General features: G+C 58.7%; 1 protein-coding gene across 6 annotated transcripts in view; it reads right to left on the bottom strand.

The window, feature by feature from the left end:
* Positions 1-859: 859 nt before the first annotated feature.
* Positions 860-21,076, bottom strand: part of CABIN1 (calcineurin binding protein 1) — a 143,637-nt gene continuing 123,420 nt past the window's right edge. For 3 of the 6 annotated variants that reach the window (XM_036276176.1, XM_036276181.1, XM_036276177.1), the window contains exons 30-37: positions 14,247-14,410; positions 13,371-13,467; positions 11,788-12,471; positions 9,447-9,521; positions 6,369-6,651; positions 2,803-2,967; positions 1,477-1,703; positions 860-1,370 (exon numbers count right to left, since the gene is read on the bottom strand). In XM_036276176.1, coding sequence (XP_036132069.1) covers positions 1,194-1,370; positions 1,477-1,703; positions 2,803-2,967; positions 6,369-6,651; positions 9,447-9,521; positions 11,788-12,471; positions 13,371-13,467; positions 14,247-14,410 — 1,872 coding nt within the window. In that variant the 3' untranslated portion in view covers positions 860-1,193. Of the gene's footprint in view, positions 1,375-1,476; positions 1,704-2,802; positions 2,968-6,368; positions 6,652-9,446; positions 9,522-11,787; positions 12,472-13,370; positions 13,468-14,246; positions 14,411-21,076 lie in introns of all 6 variants that reach the window. The other 3 variants (XM_036276178.1, XM_036276182.1, XM_036276180.1) reach the window with 2 other exon arrangements.

Raw genomic sequence — 21,076 nt, 5'->3', positions numbered from 1 at the left:
AGGGAATGAATCCCAAACCTAGCCGTGTACCCTGACTGGGAACTGACCCTGCTAGGTATTATGGGAGGATGCTCCAAACTATTGAGCCACCGGCCAGGGCAAAAAAATCTTAATATTTAAACAAGGGGCCTCTGCCCTGGCTGGTTTGGCTCAGCGGTTAGTGTGTCGGCTCGCGGACCAGAGAGACCCGAGTTCAGTTCCCGCTAAGGGCATGTACCTCGGTTGCAGTTTGTCCCCGGCCCTGGTTGGGGCTGTGCGGGTGACAGCCAGTTGGTGTCTCTCTCTCTCGTTGGTTTCTCTCTCTCCTGCTCACCCTATCTGAAGATAAGTGCAAAAATGTCTTCAGGTGAGGATAAAAATAAACAAATAAAGAGCCTCACCTTTGCATCTTGCACTGAGCCCCACAACGTATATGGCCTGTCAGAGGGTGAGTGTGGTGGAAGGTAAATGCCTTCCCCCCGGCCCCATCACCTCTCCCCCTAGATCACCCTTCCTGATATAGACCCTCTCTCTCAGGACCCCCCTAGGGCTCTACATTAGGGTGCAAGCCAGCTCCTCAGCACAGCCTGGACCCTGCCCACCCCTGCAGCCTCCCCCCACCCCACTCCAGAGGGACTGGCCCTCTCCCCTGTGTTCTCCAGGGCGCTCCTGACAGCCCTCCCAGGTCTGGCCCCAGTCCCATAAAGAAGGATCTGCCCTGCTTAGCTCTGGGCCTGGGCCCACCTCTTCCCAACTGAGCACCCTCGCCTGCTCTCTGGGGTACCTGCGGGCTGCACCCAGGCCTATGGGAGGAAGAGCACAGAAACTCTGGACAGAACTGGCTGAGGGAAGCCCAGGGGGTGCACAAAGATGCAAAAAGAACTGTTCCATCTTTATTAGAAAAGAAACCAAAAAAGGGAGTGGGGTAAGCCTGACCATAAATGACCCTCCACTGCGACACAGGCAGAACCTAGCTGGTCTGGCTGGCCTGGGAGCCGAGCTGGGGAAACGGCCCCTAGGCTGCGCTCAGGCACATTTACAAAGTCAGCATTTCATAGAAAAGGATGCGGCCTGTGCAAACTCCGACCCATCATCCATCCATTCTCACATGTTTAAGCTTGGCCTCCTCTAGGCCCCACTCGGTGTAAACAGCCCCCCAACCCAGGCAGGCAGGGAGGATGCCACGTAGGAGGGAGGCTGGGTAGCTGGCGGTTTTATGGGTCCCAGGGCATGGTTGAGGTCTCTGGCCCCTCAGATGTCCATGTAGTCATCGTCCTCATCCGTGTCACTCTCCAGCGAGGATTCCTGGCTTGATGTCTCCAGGATCTCCAGGGCCGGCTGGCACAGGCTCTCCTTTCGCACGTTGGCAGCCGACTGGGCAGATAGGATGGCTGACTGCAGACCGGGCAGGGCACTGGTCAGGGTGGCCTGGCCCAGTCCCAGGCCCCCTGTAGCCCAAGCCCCCACCCATGCCCCCTGCCCAGCACCCTCGGTCACCTTCAGCTTCTGCTTGGTCTCCTCAGAGATGCTGCCTTTGGGCGAGAGCAGGGTCGGGGTGGGTGGTGTGACGGTGATCTCAGGGGGGAACTTGGTGGCGGCTGAGGGGATGACCAACTTTGGCATGTTGGGCAGAAGGCGAGATTTGGCCCGGCTGGGTTCTGTCTTGCCCAGGTAGCCCTCAGGTGGCTGGGCACTCCCACTGCTGGGCACCTTGGAGCTGGCAACTGTGGGATGGACCATGGGCTTGGAGCCTGGCTCACAGTCTCCTGGGCCTACCTGCCCCTCCCCAGTTTGGGCCTGGTTTCCCTTCTGGAAGACAGGGGCTACATCAGACCGTGGGTGCACTCATTCTCTTGGCCTTTCTGCCTATGCCAGCTGGCCGAATCCAGGCTCCTCTCTCTGCCTCCCTGACTACTGGGCTCTGGCTCTAGGCTGTGAAGCCTGGGGGCTGGGATACCCCCAGGAGCATGGTGCACTCTGGGAGCCCAGGGCCTGGGACAGGGTGTGGCCCTGACCCCTCCCGGGGATTTCGCAGGCCCTGGGCGCTGTGTATGCGTTAACTCTCACATCTTCGCAGCTCTCCTAGGGCACATCTTATTAGTGTCCACGCCACAAGGAGGACGCCGAGGCTCAGAGCCCCAGGGTGCCCACTTTGCCCTCCTGCTCCAGGGCGGGCATGGGGCTTCGTGTGCCTGGAGCCTGAAGGCAGCAGTTCCGGGCTGGCAGCCTCTGGGGAGCTGCATGAGCCTGGCTGGTCTCCACATTCCTCCTCGGCCCCATGGCTTTAAAAGGAGCAGGGCTAACTCAGAGCTCAGGCCTGGCGCCAGGCCCCGCCGTCCGGAGTGGGGTCTGTGAGAGGCTCTGGCCCTGAGGAGTCCCCAAGGGGCCTGGCTGGGTGAGTGGCTGACGGGAATGGGCTCTGACGTGGACATGAACGCCTGGCTGACCCAACACTGCTGGCCACCCCTCTCTGTTGTCTGACTCCTCCCCCCACATGCCTGCCTCTCCCCTGGCCCCATCTGGGCGTGGGTACCCCTCCTGCTCGATCAGCAGCCTGGGCCTGGGCTCTGCCTGCTCTAGCTATTTCTCTAGCTGAGGGTGGACTGGGGGGTCTCTCAGGGGCTCCTCTCCTATCCCTCTCTCTACCCCCCACCCCCACACCAGCCTCGTCAGGTAGGGCCTCCTATGCCTGAACCTCACCACTGAGCCCTGCCCAGGCCCCAACTGGCCAGCCCTTTCCATCTTTCCCAGGCACCTGTGCTGGGAAACCCACCCCGGCTGCTGTCCATGGAGGCCAGTGCTGGGCTGCTCTCAATGCCTTACCCTGGCTGCCAGTTGGCTCGGTGCCTGGATGGGGGGCAGTCTCTGCTGGCCAGCAGTGTGGCTCTGCTGGGGGGCCCTCAGGGGTCGTCTTCACCTGTTCAGTGCACTGAGGCTCCTGGGGCGGGAAGCCAGCACCCTCTGTCCCTCCTGCCAGCTCTTCTCCCTCTGTGGGGACACAGGGTGGCTATGGAGCACATCCTCACCCAGCTCAGGGACAGAGCCCTTCTACCCCACGCCCGGGGGCACCAGCAGGGGATGTGTGCTGAGGCAGCTGTCTGCCTCTGCTGAGTGGCCCATGGACCAGCAGAGGCTCCTCTGGAACAATCACGTGGGCGGGGCCAGGCTGGTACTGGCAGGACGCCTTCATCCCCTCCCCCAGCAGTGGACACTGTCAGGAGCGGTTCTCTACCTGGACCGTTATGTACCTGGCACAGCAGGGGCAACGCTGAGACTACATGCCTCCCCCACCCCTCCACCCTCAGCTTACAGGGACAGCAATCAGAAACACGGTCGGGACCCACAACCAAACAAACCAGCTAAAACCAAAGTGGATGAAATGGTATGCTGGCACTGTGCCCTCCGGCCAGGCCACATCTTCCCTGGCATGAGGCAGGGACCAGGAACTGGCTTAGCTGTGCCAAAGCCTGCATGGGCCTGAGGGACAAAGACTGCACCATGGCCACCAGCCAGGCCATTAGTCAGCAGCAGTGTGCTTGTTCCCAGGCAGGCCCCGCCCTGCCTCCACCTCCTCTCCCCTCCCAGCTGCGTCCAGGTCTGGGTTCTTTTTTCTTTTTTTTTATTTTATCTTCAGATAGAGTGGGAGGGAGAGAGGGGGGAAGAGAGAGAAAAAAACATCGATGTGAGAGAGACACATCGACTGGTTGCCACCCACGCGACCCCAACCAAGGCCAGGGACAAACTGCAACCAAGGTACGTGCCCTTAGCAGGAACCAAACCCGGGACTCGGGTCCGTGGGCCGATGCGCTAACCACCGAGTCAGACTGGCCAGGGCAAGGCCCGGGTTCTTATCCAGCTCCTCTTCCTTCTTATTCAGGCCCCAAATCTCCTGCCATGCTGGCCACGGCCCTACTACCCTTCCACTCCCCCACCTGCCCACCAAGTTCCTGCCAGGAACACTGCCCCGTCTCCAGCAGGTGAAATGCCTTCCTCACCCCGCACCAGGCAGGAATGACAGCTCCTCGCCCTGGGGCACAGAGAGGCCGTGGAGCAGCCTTGGTCCTCCAGGGCAGAGCTCCCCTGGCTGCTGGAGCCTCGAGCCTCCCCCTTCCTCAGGTCGCACTTCCCGGTTATCAGGGTGACAGACTCTGCCCCACACACAATGGTAGGCAGGGATGCACACCTGGAAGGCTCCTCCTGGACCCAGGGAACAGGGAGAGCAGCAGGGCTCCTGTGTCACCGGGGCAGGACTCAGGCCACTGCGGCCAGGCACGCACCCACGAGGCAGGACCGCTGGTCACCTGGTCCAGGCCCTTCGTGGGTGGCGACGCCTGCCTGCCTCTCCTCACACAGCTCCTCCCGAGGGCCCGGCGCAGTGGCCTGGGCCTACGGCTGGGAGGCTGCCCTCAGTGGGGCCAGGTGTCAGCCCTTCTGGCCCCAGGGTTCTTTCGGTTCTTCCTTTTTGGTGGGTGGCCAGGAGGGTGCTCGCAGCAGGGGTGTCCAGCAGAGACACCAGCGTATGGGGTGGTGTTCTCTAGGCCACGCAGCCCCCTCTTCCCCAAAGCAACCATGAGGATGTCTACGGGTGGGCCTGAGGGCCAGGGGACCTGCCGGGGACTCAGCCTTCAGGGAAGGGCTGTCTAGGGCTCCCGCGTCCCCTGGCCTCAGGTTCTCTGTGGGAAGCTGGTGGCCGGGCTGGAATCCCGAGCACCAGGGCAACTCTCCCTGCTGCCCCGGACAGTCTCACAGCCTGGGTGCCGGGTTCCCAGGGCCAGCGTCCTGGGAGCCCCCTGGCCCTGGTTTAGACTTTCCCTGGCTTCTTGACTAGCATGAGGCTGGCACTCCAGTGCCGCAACCCCAGTTGGTGGGCGGTACCCTCCTCTGAGTCCTCACCCAGGCTGGTCCTGCGGCCTGCAGTCTCCGTTCTCCCTCCCTGTCCTGCTCTCCCCACCTTTGGAGACCCAACCACCTCAGAGAGACGGACCCTCACTCACTTGTGGGCCAGGCCCTTTCCTAGCAGCTGCAGAATCAGGAGGAACCCAGGGCCCGCCCCGTCGTGGGCAGATACCCATCAAATAAGCAGATAAGCGAGTGCACGTGCGTGGCCGAGATGGAGCCGACAGGAGTGCCATGGGGATGGGTGGGCAGGAGCCTCCTCGTGACCAACTGTGAGCTCCGCCGGGGGTGCATCTGTGCACGGACCACGGCCCTGGTCAGCGCGGCCAAAGCGAGCGGGTGATGTCTTTCCTGGCAACCTTGGCAGCTTGGCAGCACCCTTGCCTGTCTCGGTTCATGCAGGAGGCGAGACAGGAGCGGGCACTGCCTGCCGCCTTCCCTCTGGCCGGAGTTGGAAGGTCTGCGTGAGGGCGCCCCAGCTGGGGGAAGGCCTGTCCCTGGGGGGCAGTGCCCATGCAGGCATCCTTTGCGCTGACCTCCCTGCCCTCTCACACCTGTCCTTAAGCCTTGTGTGTCACTCACCATCCCCCGCTCCGGCTCCAGGCCCGCATACCCTCTGGTCTCTGGGCACCTACACAGGGCAGGCCTCGCCGTCCCTGTCCATCCAAACCTACACCGGTTCTGGGCTACCCGCTGGTCACCAGGAGTGGCAGACAGGCCACAGTGCAGGCCACCGTCACAGCTGGCGAACCGGCGGAGCCTTGCTGGCTCCGTCCTGGTGCTCCCTGCTCTGGAGGCCGCGGGAAGTGGGCCCTGTGGAAACGTGCCTGTCCCAGCCTTGGCCTCACAGCAGAAAGCTCTGGGAAGCACGGGGTCACTCACCCCAACAGGCCCACCAACATCACCCGCCTGCAGCAGCCCCCAAAGATGGGGTTACTGAACGAGGCAGGTGTGCACATGTGCAGGGAGGGCTGGTTGGGGGGGCACCTGGTCCATCTGGGGTCACCCCATTGCCAGGCCCATGCAGCACACATTCTGAGGCCAGGCCACCCCCCCAGAGCTTACCAGTTTCCTTCTGACTATTTTCTCTCTTTATCTATTCACCCCAAGGCTTTGTGGGAGGAGAAAGCAAAGTCAAAGTCTCGGCAAACCAGTGATGTCAGTGCTCTGTCCCTCCCTCCTCACCACACCTGTATGAAGGGGTTGCTGTCACCACCCCCCTGTGACAGATTGGGAGACTGAGCATGAGAGGGTTAGGTTGAGAGAGAGGTGGTGTAAGACATGTCCAGCCAAGGTGAGTGGCCGATGAGCAGACCAGGAGGTCCTGCCCCACCCCACTCCCAGCTCAGGGATCACCAGGATGGAGGGGGCCCTGACCCCCCGCCCCCCTCCTCATGCAAGGAGCAGGACTTGCTGCCAGCTGGTGGCAGAGGCCTGGGCCCAGCTATGGCCCAGCCAGACCTCACACCCCAGACAGATGGGACAGGACTCACCTGGGCCCAGAGAGGCCATGCTGGGGGTGGCCTCAGGCCTGTGTGGCTGGGGGGGCCTGGGGTCTTTGGATGGGTCTGGGGTGGAGGCTGACACTGAGGGAGGGCAGGTGACAATAGCTGTGGTGGCAGCCAGCGCAGGACGGGGCTTGGTGTGGCCATCACTGGGTCGTTGGAGTGTATCTGCTGACATAGGATCAGGGGCTGTGGGGGCCACAGCCGCAGGGAAGAAGTTCTCTCGACTGTCCTTGGGGTGCTTTGGGGTGGTGGGTGTGTCCCCTGAGGCCTGTGAGGACAAAAGGGAGGTGAGGAAAGCAGGCTGGACTGTCCCATAGGACATGTGTCTGTCCCGGGGACTGCCCACACAGCCCTCACGGTACCACACTCGGCTCCAGTGCAACCCTTGAGGACACTGCTGGGACCCAGAACCCCGCCCTGGGAGGATGTCCAGGCCATGGTGGTGGGGACTCAGTGGAGAGGCCTCCAGCAGGCTGCACCTGCCCACTTCTGGGCACCGGCCTGGGAGGGGCATGTGGGTCATGACTTGGGACATGGAGTCGTCATCTCCAATGTGAGGACTGCAGTAACAAAGGTCAGTCCTCGAGGGTGACTTCCCAAAGGCCACTGATGGGAGGGCGGAGGGAGCTGGAGTGACACTGCAAGAGTCAGCTCCCTGGGCTCAAGTCTGCAGCCCCTAAGCCACGTCACCCACCGCTGCTCCGCCCGACAAGCAGGCCCTCTTCCTGCCGTCTGGCCTTGGTGCCCCGCAGTCCCTTTCCTCCAGGCCTTCAGTGTTCTATCCCTTTGGGGCTGCCTGTCTGCCCACAGTTCCCTCCCCCTCTACCCACTGAGAGCCCACCCCCCTGCGATGGGTGCAGTGCACTCCTCGAGGAGGACAAGCTGCAAGGGGGGCACGGCGCCCGTATAGCCTCTCAGAGCAGAGCCGAGGGGGTGGCTGCCAGCACGTCAACAGACCCCAGCCCTCAGGCCCCCAGCCCTGGGCCCACTGTTCTGAGCTGGTGGGACCCCTCCCTGAGGCTTTAAGTTCGGAAGAGTCTTATGCCTGCTGGGGGCATCTTGGTCAGGCCAGTCCCCCTGAGGACCTGCCTCTTCTGACATTTGTTCTGCTTGAGATGCCTCACCCCAGCTCCATGTGGTGTGGCCACCCCGAGACTCTGCAGTGAGGTGGGAGTCTGGGATGAACCCAGGCTTCCAGTGGGAGGGTGGAAAGACAGACCTGTCTCATGGGTAGACATACCACAGGGAAGGTGAGTACTGTGTCCCTGTCCTCGAGGAGTGGGCCTCAGCCAAAGGTGATGGCAATGAGCCTCTATGTCCAGAGCGCCCTCCAGGCGTGTGCCAGGCTGCCATGGCAATTGGGACATGCTTCCAGCAAAATGAACACTCCCTGAGGGGCAGGAGCAGTGGGCTCTGAAGACCATGGCCACCTCCTTTCCAGCACTGGACAGAGGTGGGCCCAGGACAGCTGTGACCACCCCACTCACCTTCCTTGAGGTCCCTTCCTGGGTTTCTCTGACAGGCCAGGCCCCAGCTGGGTGCTGGTCCTCTTTGGGCCTCAACCACCTCCTCTAAGGAACGGGACCCCTCTGGTTCCTCTGGCAATTAACAGTGGTGTGGACTACGGGTGAGCAAGGCACATCCCTCCTGGGGAATCTGGCCCTTGGCCGGCAGGTGGGCTCACCTGTGTGGCCATAGCCTGTATGGTCAAGGCTAAAACCTTGGGTTTCCTCAGACCAAGAGCCCCTGCAGGGGTGGTGTCCCGATGCCCCATCCACTGAGGAAGCCCCAGGCTGCTGCTGAGCTTTTGCCTCAGGACACCCTCACGACACATTTCTCTAGGAGGAAACACTGAGGGAGAGCCCCAGTGTGCGAGGGATGAGAGGGCAAGGCCCACCCACTTGTGCAACTGGACAAGGGCAGTCGGGCCACCCCTGAGGGACACGAGGCTGAACCTATTCAAATGGCAAGTACCCTGTAAGCCAGTGACATTGGCTCAGGGTCATTCCTACAGAAACACCCATGTGTAGCATACAAAGATGCCCTCAGCAATGTTGAACAGGGAGCTGTGGTGTTCCCCACCCCACTTTAGACAGGGTGCCCCCTTTCTCTGCCAGTGAGACCCTGCCCAAAGGGCCTTACTTTGAGCTGGTCATCTCCAAAAGAGACTCCTTTCCTTCAGCTCCAGCCCAACCACTCCTCAAAAACAGCCCTGGTTTCTGAGCCCCAAATCCAGCATGCTGTCCTTCCTGGATACCCCTTGGTTCTGTCCCGGTTCTCCTTGTGCTGGCAGCCTGGTCTCTGAGCTCAGCCCTGCCCATGACCTCTGCTGGCTCCACCCCAATGGTGTTAGGGACACCTACACCCAGGGCTCCAGTCTGGACCGTCCCTCTGGGTGTGAGGCCCCAACCTTTCTGCCTGCCTACTCAGCTTCTGCCTTGGGAGATTCACAGACTCAACACAAATCCAGTCTCAACCTTGACTGGATCTCCCAGGAGATCCACCTGCCAGAGCCCAGGATGGCCTCACCCTTCCTCCCTGTCACCAAGTCTTGCAGCCCACCTTTTGCCTCTCTTGGATCCACCTATCACTCAGCTGGCCCCTGCATGAACCCATTCTCTCTACCCAACAGCCCGGAGTCTTTCGAAAACACAATGAGATCACGTCGCCTTCATGCTCCCACCTCTGCTGAATAAACACCAAGACCCCCACCCACTCTGCTCCGACATCCTCCCACCTCTCTCCCAAATGGATCAAACTTCCCAGGTGAGACCATCCTCTTCGTTTACAGAAAAGGTAGCTAAGACGAAGCTCAAGTCACACACTCAGAGGTGGGGTCTGGGCCTGCCAAAGCCCCACCCACCATATGATGGTGTCCCACACAGGCCAATTGGTCAGGGGCTCCCTATGGGCCTGAAGCTCAACTTCCCCCTGCCCATCTCCCCTCAGCCCCGCTGTCCACAAGTCAGTCCTGGCCAGGTTCTACAAGTTCCTTGGCCTGCAGCCCAGGACCTTGGCATGGGTTGGGGTGGGCCCTGCACAATGAGGCTGGGTCAGGCTTACCTGTCTCTGGGCAGCAGCCCCAAGGTGCACCTGACAGAATTTCACAGCCTGCTCCAGCGCAGCCTCCTCATCCACCTGAGCAAGGAAAACACCCGAAGTCAGAGGGCTCAACCCAGTTCCTATGAAGAGCCCTCCCTCTGCTGACCCTTGGCCCCCAAATCCACTTGGGAAGCCTGGGCAGGTGCACAGCCATCCCCCAGGACCAAAGTTGTGGCCCATCTGGCCATGCCAAGTTCATTCTTATGACTGTTTTATTTCATCCTCAGGAGCTGAGGCTGACAGGATGCAGGGCCTTTTGGAATCCAAGATCTGGATGGTGGGCATGTCTGATTGGACTCGGAGCCCAAAAGCCAAAGCCCAGGAGGGGTGGGAACAAGGCAAGGAGGTGGGGGAGCCACCTTGGAGAAGTGGACAGGGCATGAGCTAGATGGCCAGGAGTGTTGGGGGCAGCCAGGCCAGGGCAGGCAACGTGGGGAAAGGGCCTGCCCTCAGCAAGGAATGCAGGGCTTCCCCCCCAGTTAATCAGCTACAAAAACAAGTAAGAGTTAATATTGGATGCTGGAGAAGTGGCAATAAAACAGGCACTTTCAAAAGTGACACTGCAGGCCCTAGGCTGTGTTTCTCAGTGGTTAGAGCATGGGCTGCTCATTGAAGAGTCACAGGTTCGATCCTCAGCCCCAGTCCAGGCACATGCTGAAGGCAACCAATTGATGTGTTTCTCTCCCTCTCTCTCTCCCCTCTTCCCTCCCTCCCTTCCACTCTATCTATAAATCAATGAAAAAATATCCTCAGGTGAGTATTAACAACAATAACAAAACAGCAGTGGACTGCATATTGACACAGTTTGAGAAAAAATTGCATGTGAGGACGGTTGCCCCATCTGAGCCAGTCATTGTAGTTCTGGGGTTCTTCTTGTGAAAATCATTTTATTTATTTACTTACTTTATTTCTTTTTTTAAAATGTGTTTTTTATTGATTTTTTTGAGAGAGAGAAGAAGGGAAAGCTAGAAACATCGAGGTAAGAGAGAAACATCAATCAGCTGCTTATTGGGGATTGACCCCATAACTCAGGCATGTGCCCCGACAGGGAATCGAAGAGGGATCTCTCAATCCATGGGGTGATGTTCAATCCACTGAGTCACACTGGCCAGGCCATTGGTTGCTTCTTGGATGTGTCCTGGACAGGGATCAAACCCGCAACCATGGCACATCAGGACAGTGCTCAAACCAACTGAGCTACCCGGCCAGGGTAGAAATCATTTTACATAGAGAAAAAGCTATATGCCTAATATATTAAAAAAATTTTTTTTTTAAAAGGCAAAACCAGAAAGGCGAGTCCTGGCTGATTTGGTTCAGTGATTAGAAATCGGCCCTTGGACCGAAGGGTCGAGGGCTTGATTCCTGGTCAAGGGCATGTACATGGGTTGCAAGTTTGATCCCCGACCCTGGTCAGGGTCGTGCAGGAGGCAACCAATTGATGTGTCTCTCTCACATCAATGTTTCTCTCTCTCTCTCTCTCTCTCTCTCTCTCTCCTTCTCCCTCCCTTCCACTCTCTCTAAAACATCAATGGAAAAATATCCTCAGGTGAAAATTAAGAAAAGAAAAACCAGAAGGGCGACAGAACCCCCTCATATACTCAGGGCACTGCCACAGAGTGGCAGAGGACAGCCACAAAGGTCTCTGAGGAAGTGCCCCAGAGCCCCACCACGGCAGTGGGCTCAGGGGTGCTGATTCCCTGTCCTGGATTTCATAAGATTTCTGCGAAGTGGTTTTATTTTTTGTGAAATTGAACAAAGACTTTTTAAAGCTTGGGTTTTTTGGGTATATTTTATCCAATTTTATTGAGGTACAGTGACAAACTAATGTGTATTTACTTATTTATTTATTTACATCCTCACCTGAGGACATTTTTCCATTTTTTGTTCAGATAGAGTGGGAAGGAGAGAGAGAGAGAAACATCGATGTGAAAGGGACACATCCAGTGGCTGCCTTCCGCAGGTCCCAACCAGGACCGGGGACAAACTACCCTTAGCAGGAACTGAATCCAGGTCTCTCTGGACCGCAGGCTGATGCTCTAACTGCTGAACCAAACTGGCCAGGGCAAAACTAATGTGTATTTAAAAGCATACAACATGATGCCTTGTCATGCTCACTGTTTTCTGACCCAAACCTATTGCAGTTACGCTGTAGGAAACCTTCAATGTAGGAAAGTGAACAGCAGGGGTGAGGTGGGAACAACACCTAACAGGCACCCAAAAGGGCAGGCCCTGGAACATGTGGGTAGACTGAGCATGGCCCTCCATGAGCACCGAAGCCCAGACCCACCCCTTGGCCACTCACTTGCTTGATGAGCATGTAGGTCTCAGACATGATCCTCTCGATGCGGCCCAGGTCATAGGCCACGCCCTTCTGGCCTTGCTGCCATACTCGGTAGGCGTCCAGCAGAAGTGTCTTGCCTGACTCCGTGTCCTCCAGGAGTTTCCTCTTGCGGCTGGGCCGTGGAGGTGGCTCCTCGGGGTGGCCACCGGCCCTCGTGGTAGTGGCGGCGGTGGCGGTGGCAGGGGCAGGGGCAGGGGCTGTCTGGGCTGATGTGAGTGGGCAGGGCTGCTGCCTGGTGCTGATGCTCAGCTCCTCCAGGGACAGCTCGGTAGGCCGGCTCTCAGGGGCCCGATCCCGAGGGGAGCGGCCTGGTGGCAGGGACAGCGTCCGCTCTGAGTCCAGGTGGCGAGTGGCAGCCTCACCCGTGTCCATGGGCTCGGTAGGGCCCACCTGGGGACTCTCCTTGTCCTTCCGCTCCCCTCCCTGGTCTGCACCATCTCCTGCATCCATGGCCACAGGCCGGTGGTTGAGAGGACACACTTTGCCTCCTGGCTCAGCCCCTGGCCCTGAGCCATCAGCCAGAGGGGGCTTCTTAGGGTGGGGGAGGCCCTCCTGACCATCTTCAGGACTGGCCTGGTGAGAGACATCGGTGGTCATCCTGGCTCCGGGGAGGCCACAGGCCTTGGGCCCTGGGTGTTCTGACCCCTACAAGAAAACCAAAGGTAAAAGACTCTGTGTCTTTGTGTGTCCACAACAAAGCACCCCTGGGCACCACCAGGTGTGCCCACCCAAGGCCACTCTGGTTCTGTCCATCTGCTTGTGGGCCAGGCCTGGGCCTGGAGACCTGCCTGAAGAAGGTCCTCCCTGATCTGGGCCTCCAGCCTTGAGAAGGGCCAGTGGGGCTTTGGGGGAGGCACTGCAGCAGGAGAACAGCCCTGGCCAGGCCAGCCTTCCTCAGTGTGAGCCTCGGGGCGTGTGATGGGGAGGTGACCTGCCAGGCTTACTGCAGAGCCAGGTCTGCACAGAGGCCATTGTGAGGGTCTTAGGAGGTGCTGCCCTGGGCCTCTGTACCACAGTCCAGCCAGTCCTGTTGGGCAGGAGGTGCTACAGGGAGACTGCTCTGGCTCAGGTCCCAAAGGTCCCACTTGCTAAGCCAGTGACCTAACCTCTCGGGCCTCCGGGTGCTCAGCTGTAAAATGGGGCAAGGACTGTGCATGCCTTGGCGGATGAGGAGGGACTGTGTGTCAGGCTGCTCTCCGTGGCCTTCTCAGCCTGTGAGAAGCTGGCCAGGCGAGAAGATGGCTAGCTAGCCATATGCTTTGTCATCACAGCTGCTGTTACCGAGCTCAGAGGGGCACAGGGAACCATGGGCGGGAGCAGCCTGAGGAATGCCACTGTTATCCTCACTGACCACAAGTCTGTTTGCCTAGCATGCTGGAACCTTGCTAACTGCCTGTGCATGACTGTGGCTGGCCTTCCCCATCTGGGGCAGGAGGGTGATGTTTCACCGGCGAAGACACGGGAACCTGCCTGAGCACACTAGTGTGTGAATGGTGGAATCGGGACCCCCACCTGGGAGAGGAAAGGGGCTGCCGGCAGCATACCTCTGCGAGCTCGCTCAGTGTGTCCTCCAGCACCTTCACAGTGAGGATGAAGGCCCGCTGCGCCAGGACCTGGCGGTCAGCATCTCGAAGATACTTCCTGCAGGCACGTGGGGATGGCCAGAGAGGATGGCCAAGCATCAGAGCCACACAGCACTGCTAGATGGTGACCGGAGCCCCGCCCTGCCCCAAGAACACCTGCTAGTTTCTCAGTTGCTCCCCAGAAGCCTGCCCTGAAGGCAGGGTGGGCAGGGCCAGGCCCAGTGAGAACTGGGGGCCTCTGGCTTCTCTCCCACAGGGCTGTCTCCAGTGCACCCCAGGTCCCAGCTGAAGGCCCTTCCCAGATCCTGGCACAGGGCCGGAATGAGACATCGAGGAGGGGACAGTCCAGGCATGGAGGACAGCTGCTGGCCTCACTGGCAATGCAAGGACCACATCCGAGCTGTGTCTCTCTTGAGATCCCCCATCCCCCCTGCAAGCGGCAGCTGCAGCAGATGTCCCCTGGGCTTGTCTGTCACACCCTTTTTGGCAGAGGGATCCCTGGTTACCTCTGAGGCCCAGGCCCTCCTGTTCCCTGTCCTGTTGCCTGGCCTTCACCTGGGATATCCCAGCTATCAAATGGACACCTGTTTCCCCACGACCTGACAGCATCCCTGAGAGCCCCGAGTTGGAGAAAGCAGGAGGAAAAGAAAGACTGGCTTGTCCAGAGTGTCACTGGGGAGATCAAATCCAGTAGGGAGAGTCTGTGTTCACCCCAGTGTCCAGGGCAGGAGTGGTGCCATTTGGTTTGAGACTCTGGAACAGAGAAGCCCCGACCCATAGAGACACCCAGGGTAGGTGGGGACAAGAGGCTCCAGCCAGTGCGTGTGCTGCACTCACTTGCCCTGGTCCGGGGTCCGCTGCAGCATGGAGGACACCTTCAGCAGGGTGCTGTGGTCCCGGAGCTGGGCCAGCACCTTCAGTAGCAGCACAATGGAGCGGTTCATGTGCCAGGCAAAGCTGCCCGGCCGGTCGATCTCGTCCACTGGGATCCGCCAGATGCCCTGTGGGATATATGGGGAGGGAGTGTGAGATAGGCTGCTGCCACAGTGCCAGAGGGCTCCTTGGTTGCTGCCCAACCAAGGGCTCCTTGGCCCTCACTGTACCAAGGGGGACAGAAGTGTGAGCTCCCCATCTTGCTTCCTCCCCCAAAACGGCATGAAATGATCCCTGTGCTGCTGTGCCCCAACCCTCTTTTGAATGACTGCATGGCATACATTCACTCCATCTGCCCCTATGGAAGCACACAGGTCATGACTGATCAAATGCAACAACTGGGAGATCCCAGCTATCAAGCCCAGTGCCCACTCATCTGCACAGATGCAGACTCAGCAACAAGCCCAATTCCTGGAGGTAAACTGAGGGTCCAAAGGCAGCCGCTGTGAACTTCTGGCAAGTGTTGCTGCCAGACAAGTTCAGGCATGGGACCCTAACCCCCACAGGTGCTCCTTCCAGCAGCGTCCAGAGACTCAAAGTTTGGGCAGAAAATTACCTGGGGCTCCTAGAACATTCAGTTCCCACTAACTTGCCTTTGTCCACAGTTCGCTCTGGTCAGGACACTCTCTATCACTTCTTGCCCATCCAACTCATTGTCTGAAGGCTGAGCTGGGGCAGGGCTGGCTGTGGAGAGCCTCCCCCTACTCCCTCCACCAAGTTCACTGCTGAACTGGGCACCCTGCCCACTGTCTGCCCCAAGGTCTAGTTCTCTGCAATGTCCCCAAACCCAGCATGGCCTCTGGCACCCACTCGGGTCCACTCAAGGTGTGCTGAAGAAAAGGATGACTCAGGGAATAAATGATGAGTGAAGAGGAGTGCACACCTCTGAGCTGGCCTAAGGTTCTGAAGCTGGACCTTAGGAGTTAAGTGTCTGCAGCAGGACCTTGGGGCCTAGAAAGAGCTGGCAGGCTCCCAGATAGGTCCCTGAGCCAACACCCTAGAGAAACTCCTGCAGAGAATGAACCAGGACTGTGAGCGACACCACTTCCTCTGCATGGGCCCACGGCAAGGTGATCAGGTGGTGCCCCTCCCAGGGCCCTAGTCCCTGGATGCTCGATAACTGTTCACGGCACCCACCCTCTCCAGCAGTCCAGGGAGGGAAGCCAGGGTACCTCCTGACCTGAGCCATTCGAGCAAGAGAGGATCTGAAGCCCTCAGCTCTGAGTCCCCACAGACTCCACGCTGGGTCACCAGCTCACACTGGACATGGAGGGGCCACCCAGGCAGGCTGGGGGGCTGTGTGGAGCTTGCAGCCACCCTCCACCCCGGCAGTGCCAGAGGAGGCACCAGGTGCCCCACAAACTCCATCTGGACAGAACCAGAAGACTGAAACCATCCTTGCCCAGGGCATTTAACACCAACCCTGCACCTTCCCGCCCAGCAGATGCAGCTTCTGCAGCAGCTCAGGAGAAGATGCCACTTGAAAGAATGAGGGACAGCCTTGAGTAGCTGTCCCCACCAGAGTGACCCTGGCATCCCACCCTCCACTGTGACAGCAGCAGCCAGGAAGGTGCCACCTGTCACCTGTCAGGCCCAGCAGTGAGAGAATGGCCCTGAGGTCCTACAGAGATTACTGTGGTCCTCACCACAACTTCACAGTGGTGCCAGTGAGGGAAGAGCTCAGGGTCACACAGCTTGGCCCCTCACCACCCCTGAGGATAAGGAAAATGAACCCAGAGAGCAACCTCCACCGATGGCCCCTTGGCTCCTCTCTACACGTAACAGGGGAGAAAAGCTTGGAGCACTGCCCTGCCTCATGCTGAGACACCGCAGGCGCTGGCCCAGCGCCACAGCCCAGCGGGGAATCTGGGTGTGACCCTGTGCTCCGGATTTCACTCCTCGGGCACAGAGGGGCGCTCTCTCAACCACAAGACCCAGATAACCATGCAATTCCCTCCTTGGGGAAGCTATCAGGAAGGATAAATACAGAATCACACCCCCCCTTTTATTTTGGGGTATGTGCGGAGAGGGATGCTGACTTCTCTGGGCCTTCCTCTGAGAAGTGGCCCTCTTCCTCCTGTGTCACCCCTGCCATCCACATCAGTGGAGCCAGGGCACAGGCAAGGGGGAGGGGAGGGCAGGAAGTCTGAAGACAAGCCTGCCTGGCTGAGAAGTGGGCAGAGGCAGGGGTCACGGGGGCTTCAGATATAGTGCTAATGCCTCTGGAGACTCCAGGTACCTTGTGCTGCCTAGGCCATTAATGCCTGTTTTCCACATCTGCAAAGTGATGCCCACTGGGTCCACACATCTGGGAAGCCCACCATCTCTGGAGGTGACCCGTTTCATCTTTGGTTAATTAGTAGCAAAGGCCCTTTCTGCATACTGTGCTGGAACCCAAGGGTTATTCCCATGCCCCTGCTCCTCCCTGGTACCTAAGCCTGCACCCTATACCCCTAAAATCCCTGATCCAGCTGAGGCCTCATCCTGTCTATTCCTTCTACTCTTGCCCCCTAAATCCCTACCCAACCTGGGCCAGGGCAAGCTTGGAAAAGGATAATGTGGCTGAATCCCTCCCTGCTTACAACCCTGAAAGATGGCTCCCTTCACCTACCTCAGCTGAAGTCTGAGCCATGTTGGCTCTCACACTTCTCCTGTCTCAACTCAGGACACTTACACCCATTCACATAGCCATTGATTTCATGCTTCTTGCCTTTTCAGATGCCCTCCTACCTCCTCTGCCCAGCCAGCTCTCCTATATCCTTCTAGGCCCGGCTGCACATCACCTCTTCTCTTAAGTCCTCCTTACTTGTTGTCCTTAGACCCCCACCAGGACCACTTGAGGGCAGCCCCTCAGATGGTCAGGGGTGGGTCTGTGGCTGGAGACGTGTTCTAGATAGGGGTGGGTCTTCTTCAGCTCGGGGCCCCTAGGGTCCTGACACAAACCTGGCAGAACAAGCAAGGTGCCCAGCTTGAGAAAGGCTCTCAGAAGGCTAGCTCCCGCCTCTCCCTGCTGGCCCCTCACCCTGGAGAGTTCCATGGTAGGTAGGAGACAATCCTGCTCACAGAGAAAGGAATGTTGTTCAGAGGGCCGGGGGCACACAGCCCTGAGCTGGGGGCAGGGGGGAGCAGGTGGTGGCGGGTCTTACTGAAAGGGCAGTAACAGCGAGTCACCACCACCACGGCAGTAAGCAGCACACTCACTAGGGCTTGCGGGACCTTGGCTACGCAGGGGCAGTGTGGGCCAGGCTCCTGGTCAGGTGAGGGCAGGCTCTCTTCTCTCCCCTGAAAAAGGGGGCTGAGAAGGCACTGCAGAGGCGAAACACATTTGGCCCTCTGCAGGGTAGGCCAGGTGGGCACAGTGGCCTTTGCAGATGGTGGGGGCATGGGTGGGGCCCCTGGGCAGAGGGATCCCAAATACCTGCTCTTGCTTCCAAGGTCTAGAATCAAAGACACAGGGCATTTACCTGTTTTGTTTTTTCCTTTGCGGGGAATGGGAGTGCAAAATGAGCCAATCAGCACACTAAAAAAATTCCCCGGAGGGCCCACTATGCCGTACCCTAAAGTGAGCTGACCTGGGAATGTGCTGGGCAGCCTGACACTGTCAGTCTTACTAGGCATCAGATGGAGGCAGGGGCTGCCATCTGGTCACTGAAGCGAGGCAATGCCTCATTTAAGACATTCCCTGTATGCACACTGAGGCAGGTCTGCCAGCCATCCACTCCCCGTCACACCATGGCACTGCTCGCCCACCTGTCTCACCCTCTGGGGCTGCCCTCCCGCCCCCCCTTCTTCCTGCACCCCCGCCCCAAATCCCAGGACGCTGCCCACTGAGCAATCTGGTGGCATCAGAGTTATACAATCATGTACGTTTCCCAACATATCTAGCTGGCTGAACCTGCTCACTGTGTAGGTGGGAACCCAAGGGGGCCTGCCCCTAGCCACACTGCTGGTCTGCAGCTGAGCGGACAACGTGTGGGTTGTCTCCTCTTGTCTGGGGGTGGTAGGCCTGACTAAGCAGTCTCTCCATGGGCCAGGGCCAGGACACACCCTGTGAGGTCAGGTCTAGTTTGTATCACACATTTCAGGGCATGGTCTGAAACCCTTTACAGGAAGGCTCCCTATTAATCCATTTCCTTTCCAGACACATGCACGCAGGCATAACATAAAATCATCTATCTCCATAAGAATGAAAGATGAAACAAATCAGTCAGTGCGCCCACAGAAAATCAAAAGGGAACCACAGACAGGATCCCTGAGGAGGTTCCTGCAGCCATGAGGCTGGTCTCCAGGGACAGCTGGCCTGAGGGTCTGGGGCCACCAGGCAGTCACAAGCTGGCAGGGTAGCAAGCAAGCCTTGTGCCCAAGCAGGCAGTGCTGGGCTTCTGTGTTTACAACCAGTGCCCTGATACCAGCAGCCCCAAGATGGCTGGGACACACCCCACTCCTCAACACCCCCTCCCCAGACTGCCCTTGGAAAAAGATGGTCCTCCCACATGGTGCCTATGGACAGCCAAGAAGCCCTGGAAGGAGCCAGGGGGCTCCCAGGGAGGGGGAAGGCATCGTAAGGTGACGGACATGGGAGCCAGGGAACCCCAGGAGGGGCTCTGGGATCACCCTAGAGGGAAGGCAATGCTAGGCCAGGCAGAGCCCGGGGGCTATGACTCAAGCCCTCCCCAGTTCTCCCCCAGCACCCTTGCCTGGCTGCCGTCCTCTTCCAAGACCCTCTCCTAGCCCCGCAGGCTCACAACTCAATTCCTGGCTGGGAAGATGCTTGCCTGGAATGCTGAGGGCAGTTGGGGGCATACAGTGACAGCCTTGGGGCATTCAGAAGCACTGGGACTGTGCTCAAAGCTCAGTCCATGTGCTGAGCGTCTCAGTGGGAGCATCTCGGCCAATCCCTCACCCCATCAGAGTGGTTCCAGGCTTCTGACTGGCAGATGAGATCACCAAGACAGACTATAACCACCTGAATAATTCATAGGGCCCCAGACTCTGATACAAGTTACCAAATCCTTCCTGTAGCCTTGAGTCTCAGGCATCCTCCTGCTGCTCTTGAGGAAACAGAGCTTCAGAAGCTGAGCCCCACAGTGCCCCCTACCCCAGGGAGCCATAGTTGGGGGCCCTTGGAAACTTTCACGGAGAAGCTGGGATCTGGGTTGATGGAGGGGGTGGGTACTGCTGGCCCAGGTACCCAGCCAGCACTCTTGCCCACAAACACACTGTTTACTTACGAGGGGGGATGGAAAGCAGGGCCAGGCCAGTGCCTGGGCAGGAGGGCCATGAGGCTTGGCCTCTGGTCATCACTATCTTGACAGGTGGCACCCCAGGGAGGGGAGGACAGCAGATGCCACCTGGCACAGAGCACTGCTCCTGGTGGCTAGGCCAAGGCCATGCTCAGGCCCACAGCTCATGTCTCCAGAACACTGTGGTCTGAGAAGAGCTTCTTCCTGGAGAGGCAGGAGCTGCCCTCTCCCAGATTGCTGATTAACTGGCCAGTTCACACCTCCCTCACCACCTAAGTGTGGGCCAGAAGACCCCGCCCACCAGTGGACCACCAGTGCCCTGCACACTAGTGAGGCTTCGGGCACAGTCTGTTCACCAGGCTTAGAGCCAACTCAAAGCTTGGCAGCCTGAGGCCACAGATCCTGGCACAATTCTGGTTCTCACCACTGGTTCAGACCCACCACTCTGCTGGGCTACTTCTGGACGGCACATCCCAAGGTTGTTCTGGGGCTCCTAGCCCCACCCATCACCCTTGTGACCCTACCTTTCAGTCACAGCTCCTTCTGGAGCCTCCTCCACTCCAAGGACACAGGCAGAGGCCCTCCAGCAGCCTGGAAATGCCAGAGCATGAAAGAAGGTGGCAAGAGGAGTGCATCAGTCAGGCTCTGCTCCGTCCAGGCCATACTCACACCCAGTGCGCGGCTTATCAAAGAGTGGACGAGGCTCAGGCTGTGGGGGCGAGGGGGCACTCACACTCATCCCACACCCACCTGACAAGGACAGTTTGGGTGTCTGATCAATCCACTTCTCTCTTACAAGAGGGGAAAAGTGAGTTTAGATGACCTGCTCAAGGCTGCCTAGTGACCCTGGGGTGGGACCAGGACACAGAGGGCAGATTCGCTCTCCTCAAGTCTGTCCCTGCACCCTCCCTGAATGCAACAGTCTATATGCAGTCTATAATTTACAGATGTAGAAACGGAGACACAGAAAACTGGACAGTGACCCAAGTCACTTCAGTTTTGAGCCAGGGTCTTTGAAGACCTGAGGATGCCCCTCACAGGGGCAGGCTAGGACTGGAATGTTGGCCTACAGAGGGGTGGGAAGCCATCGGCCTTTGCCAACAACTGAGTGTCTCAGAGGCTGCAGAATCAAATCCCTTGGGCCCTTGTTGTTGGAATAGCCTCCAGCCTAGGTCTCTGGGACTCCACTGGGCTTCTCCCGTTGTTCCCTGCTGCCACACCCATGGACTCAAAGGTGGCCCCTTTCTCACTCTGCTGTGCCTAGGGCATTATGTGAGGCTCAGGTGGGAGCGAGTAAACATACCTGGGAGCAGCCAGCTAAGCCTGGGCTTCTCATGGAAGAACTAGGAGGGAAAGGCAGTGAGGTACCAACAGTGCTCTCTGGAGACCCAGGGCACTTGGCTTGACCAGGTAGCTGGCAGGCGGTGGCATGCCCCATGCAGTGGCAGTCTATAGCTCACCTCTAGCTGTCTAATCCAAAGGGGCCTGTGT

This window comes from Molossus molossus, unplaced genomic scaffold, assembly GCF_014108415.1.
Source record: "Molossus molossus isolate mMolMol1 unplaced genomic scaffold, mMolMol1.p scaffold_m16_p_22, whole genome shotgun sequence".
In the NCBI taxonomy this organism is placed as follows: Eukaryota; Metazoa; Chordata; class Mammalia; order Chiroptera; family Molossidae; genus Molossus; species Molossus molossus.
This window is presented reverse-complemented; position numbering and strand designations above follow the sequence as displayed.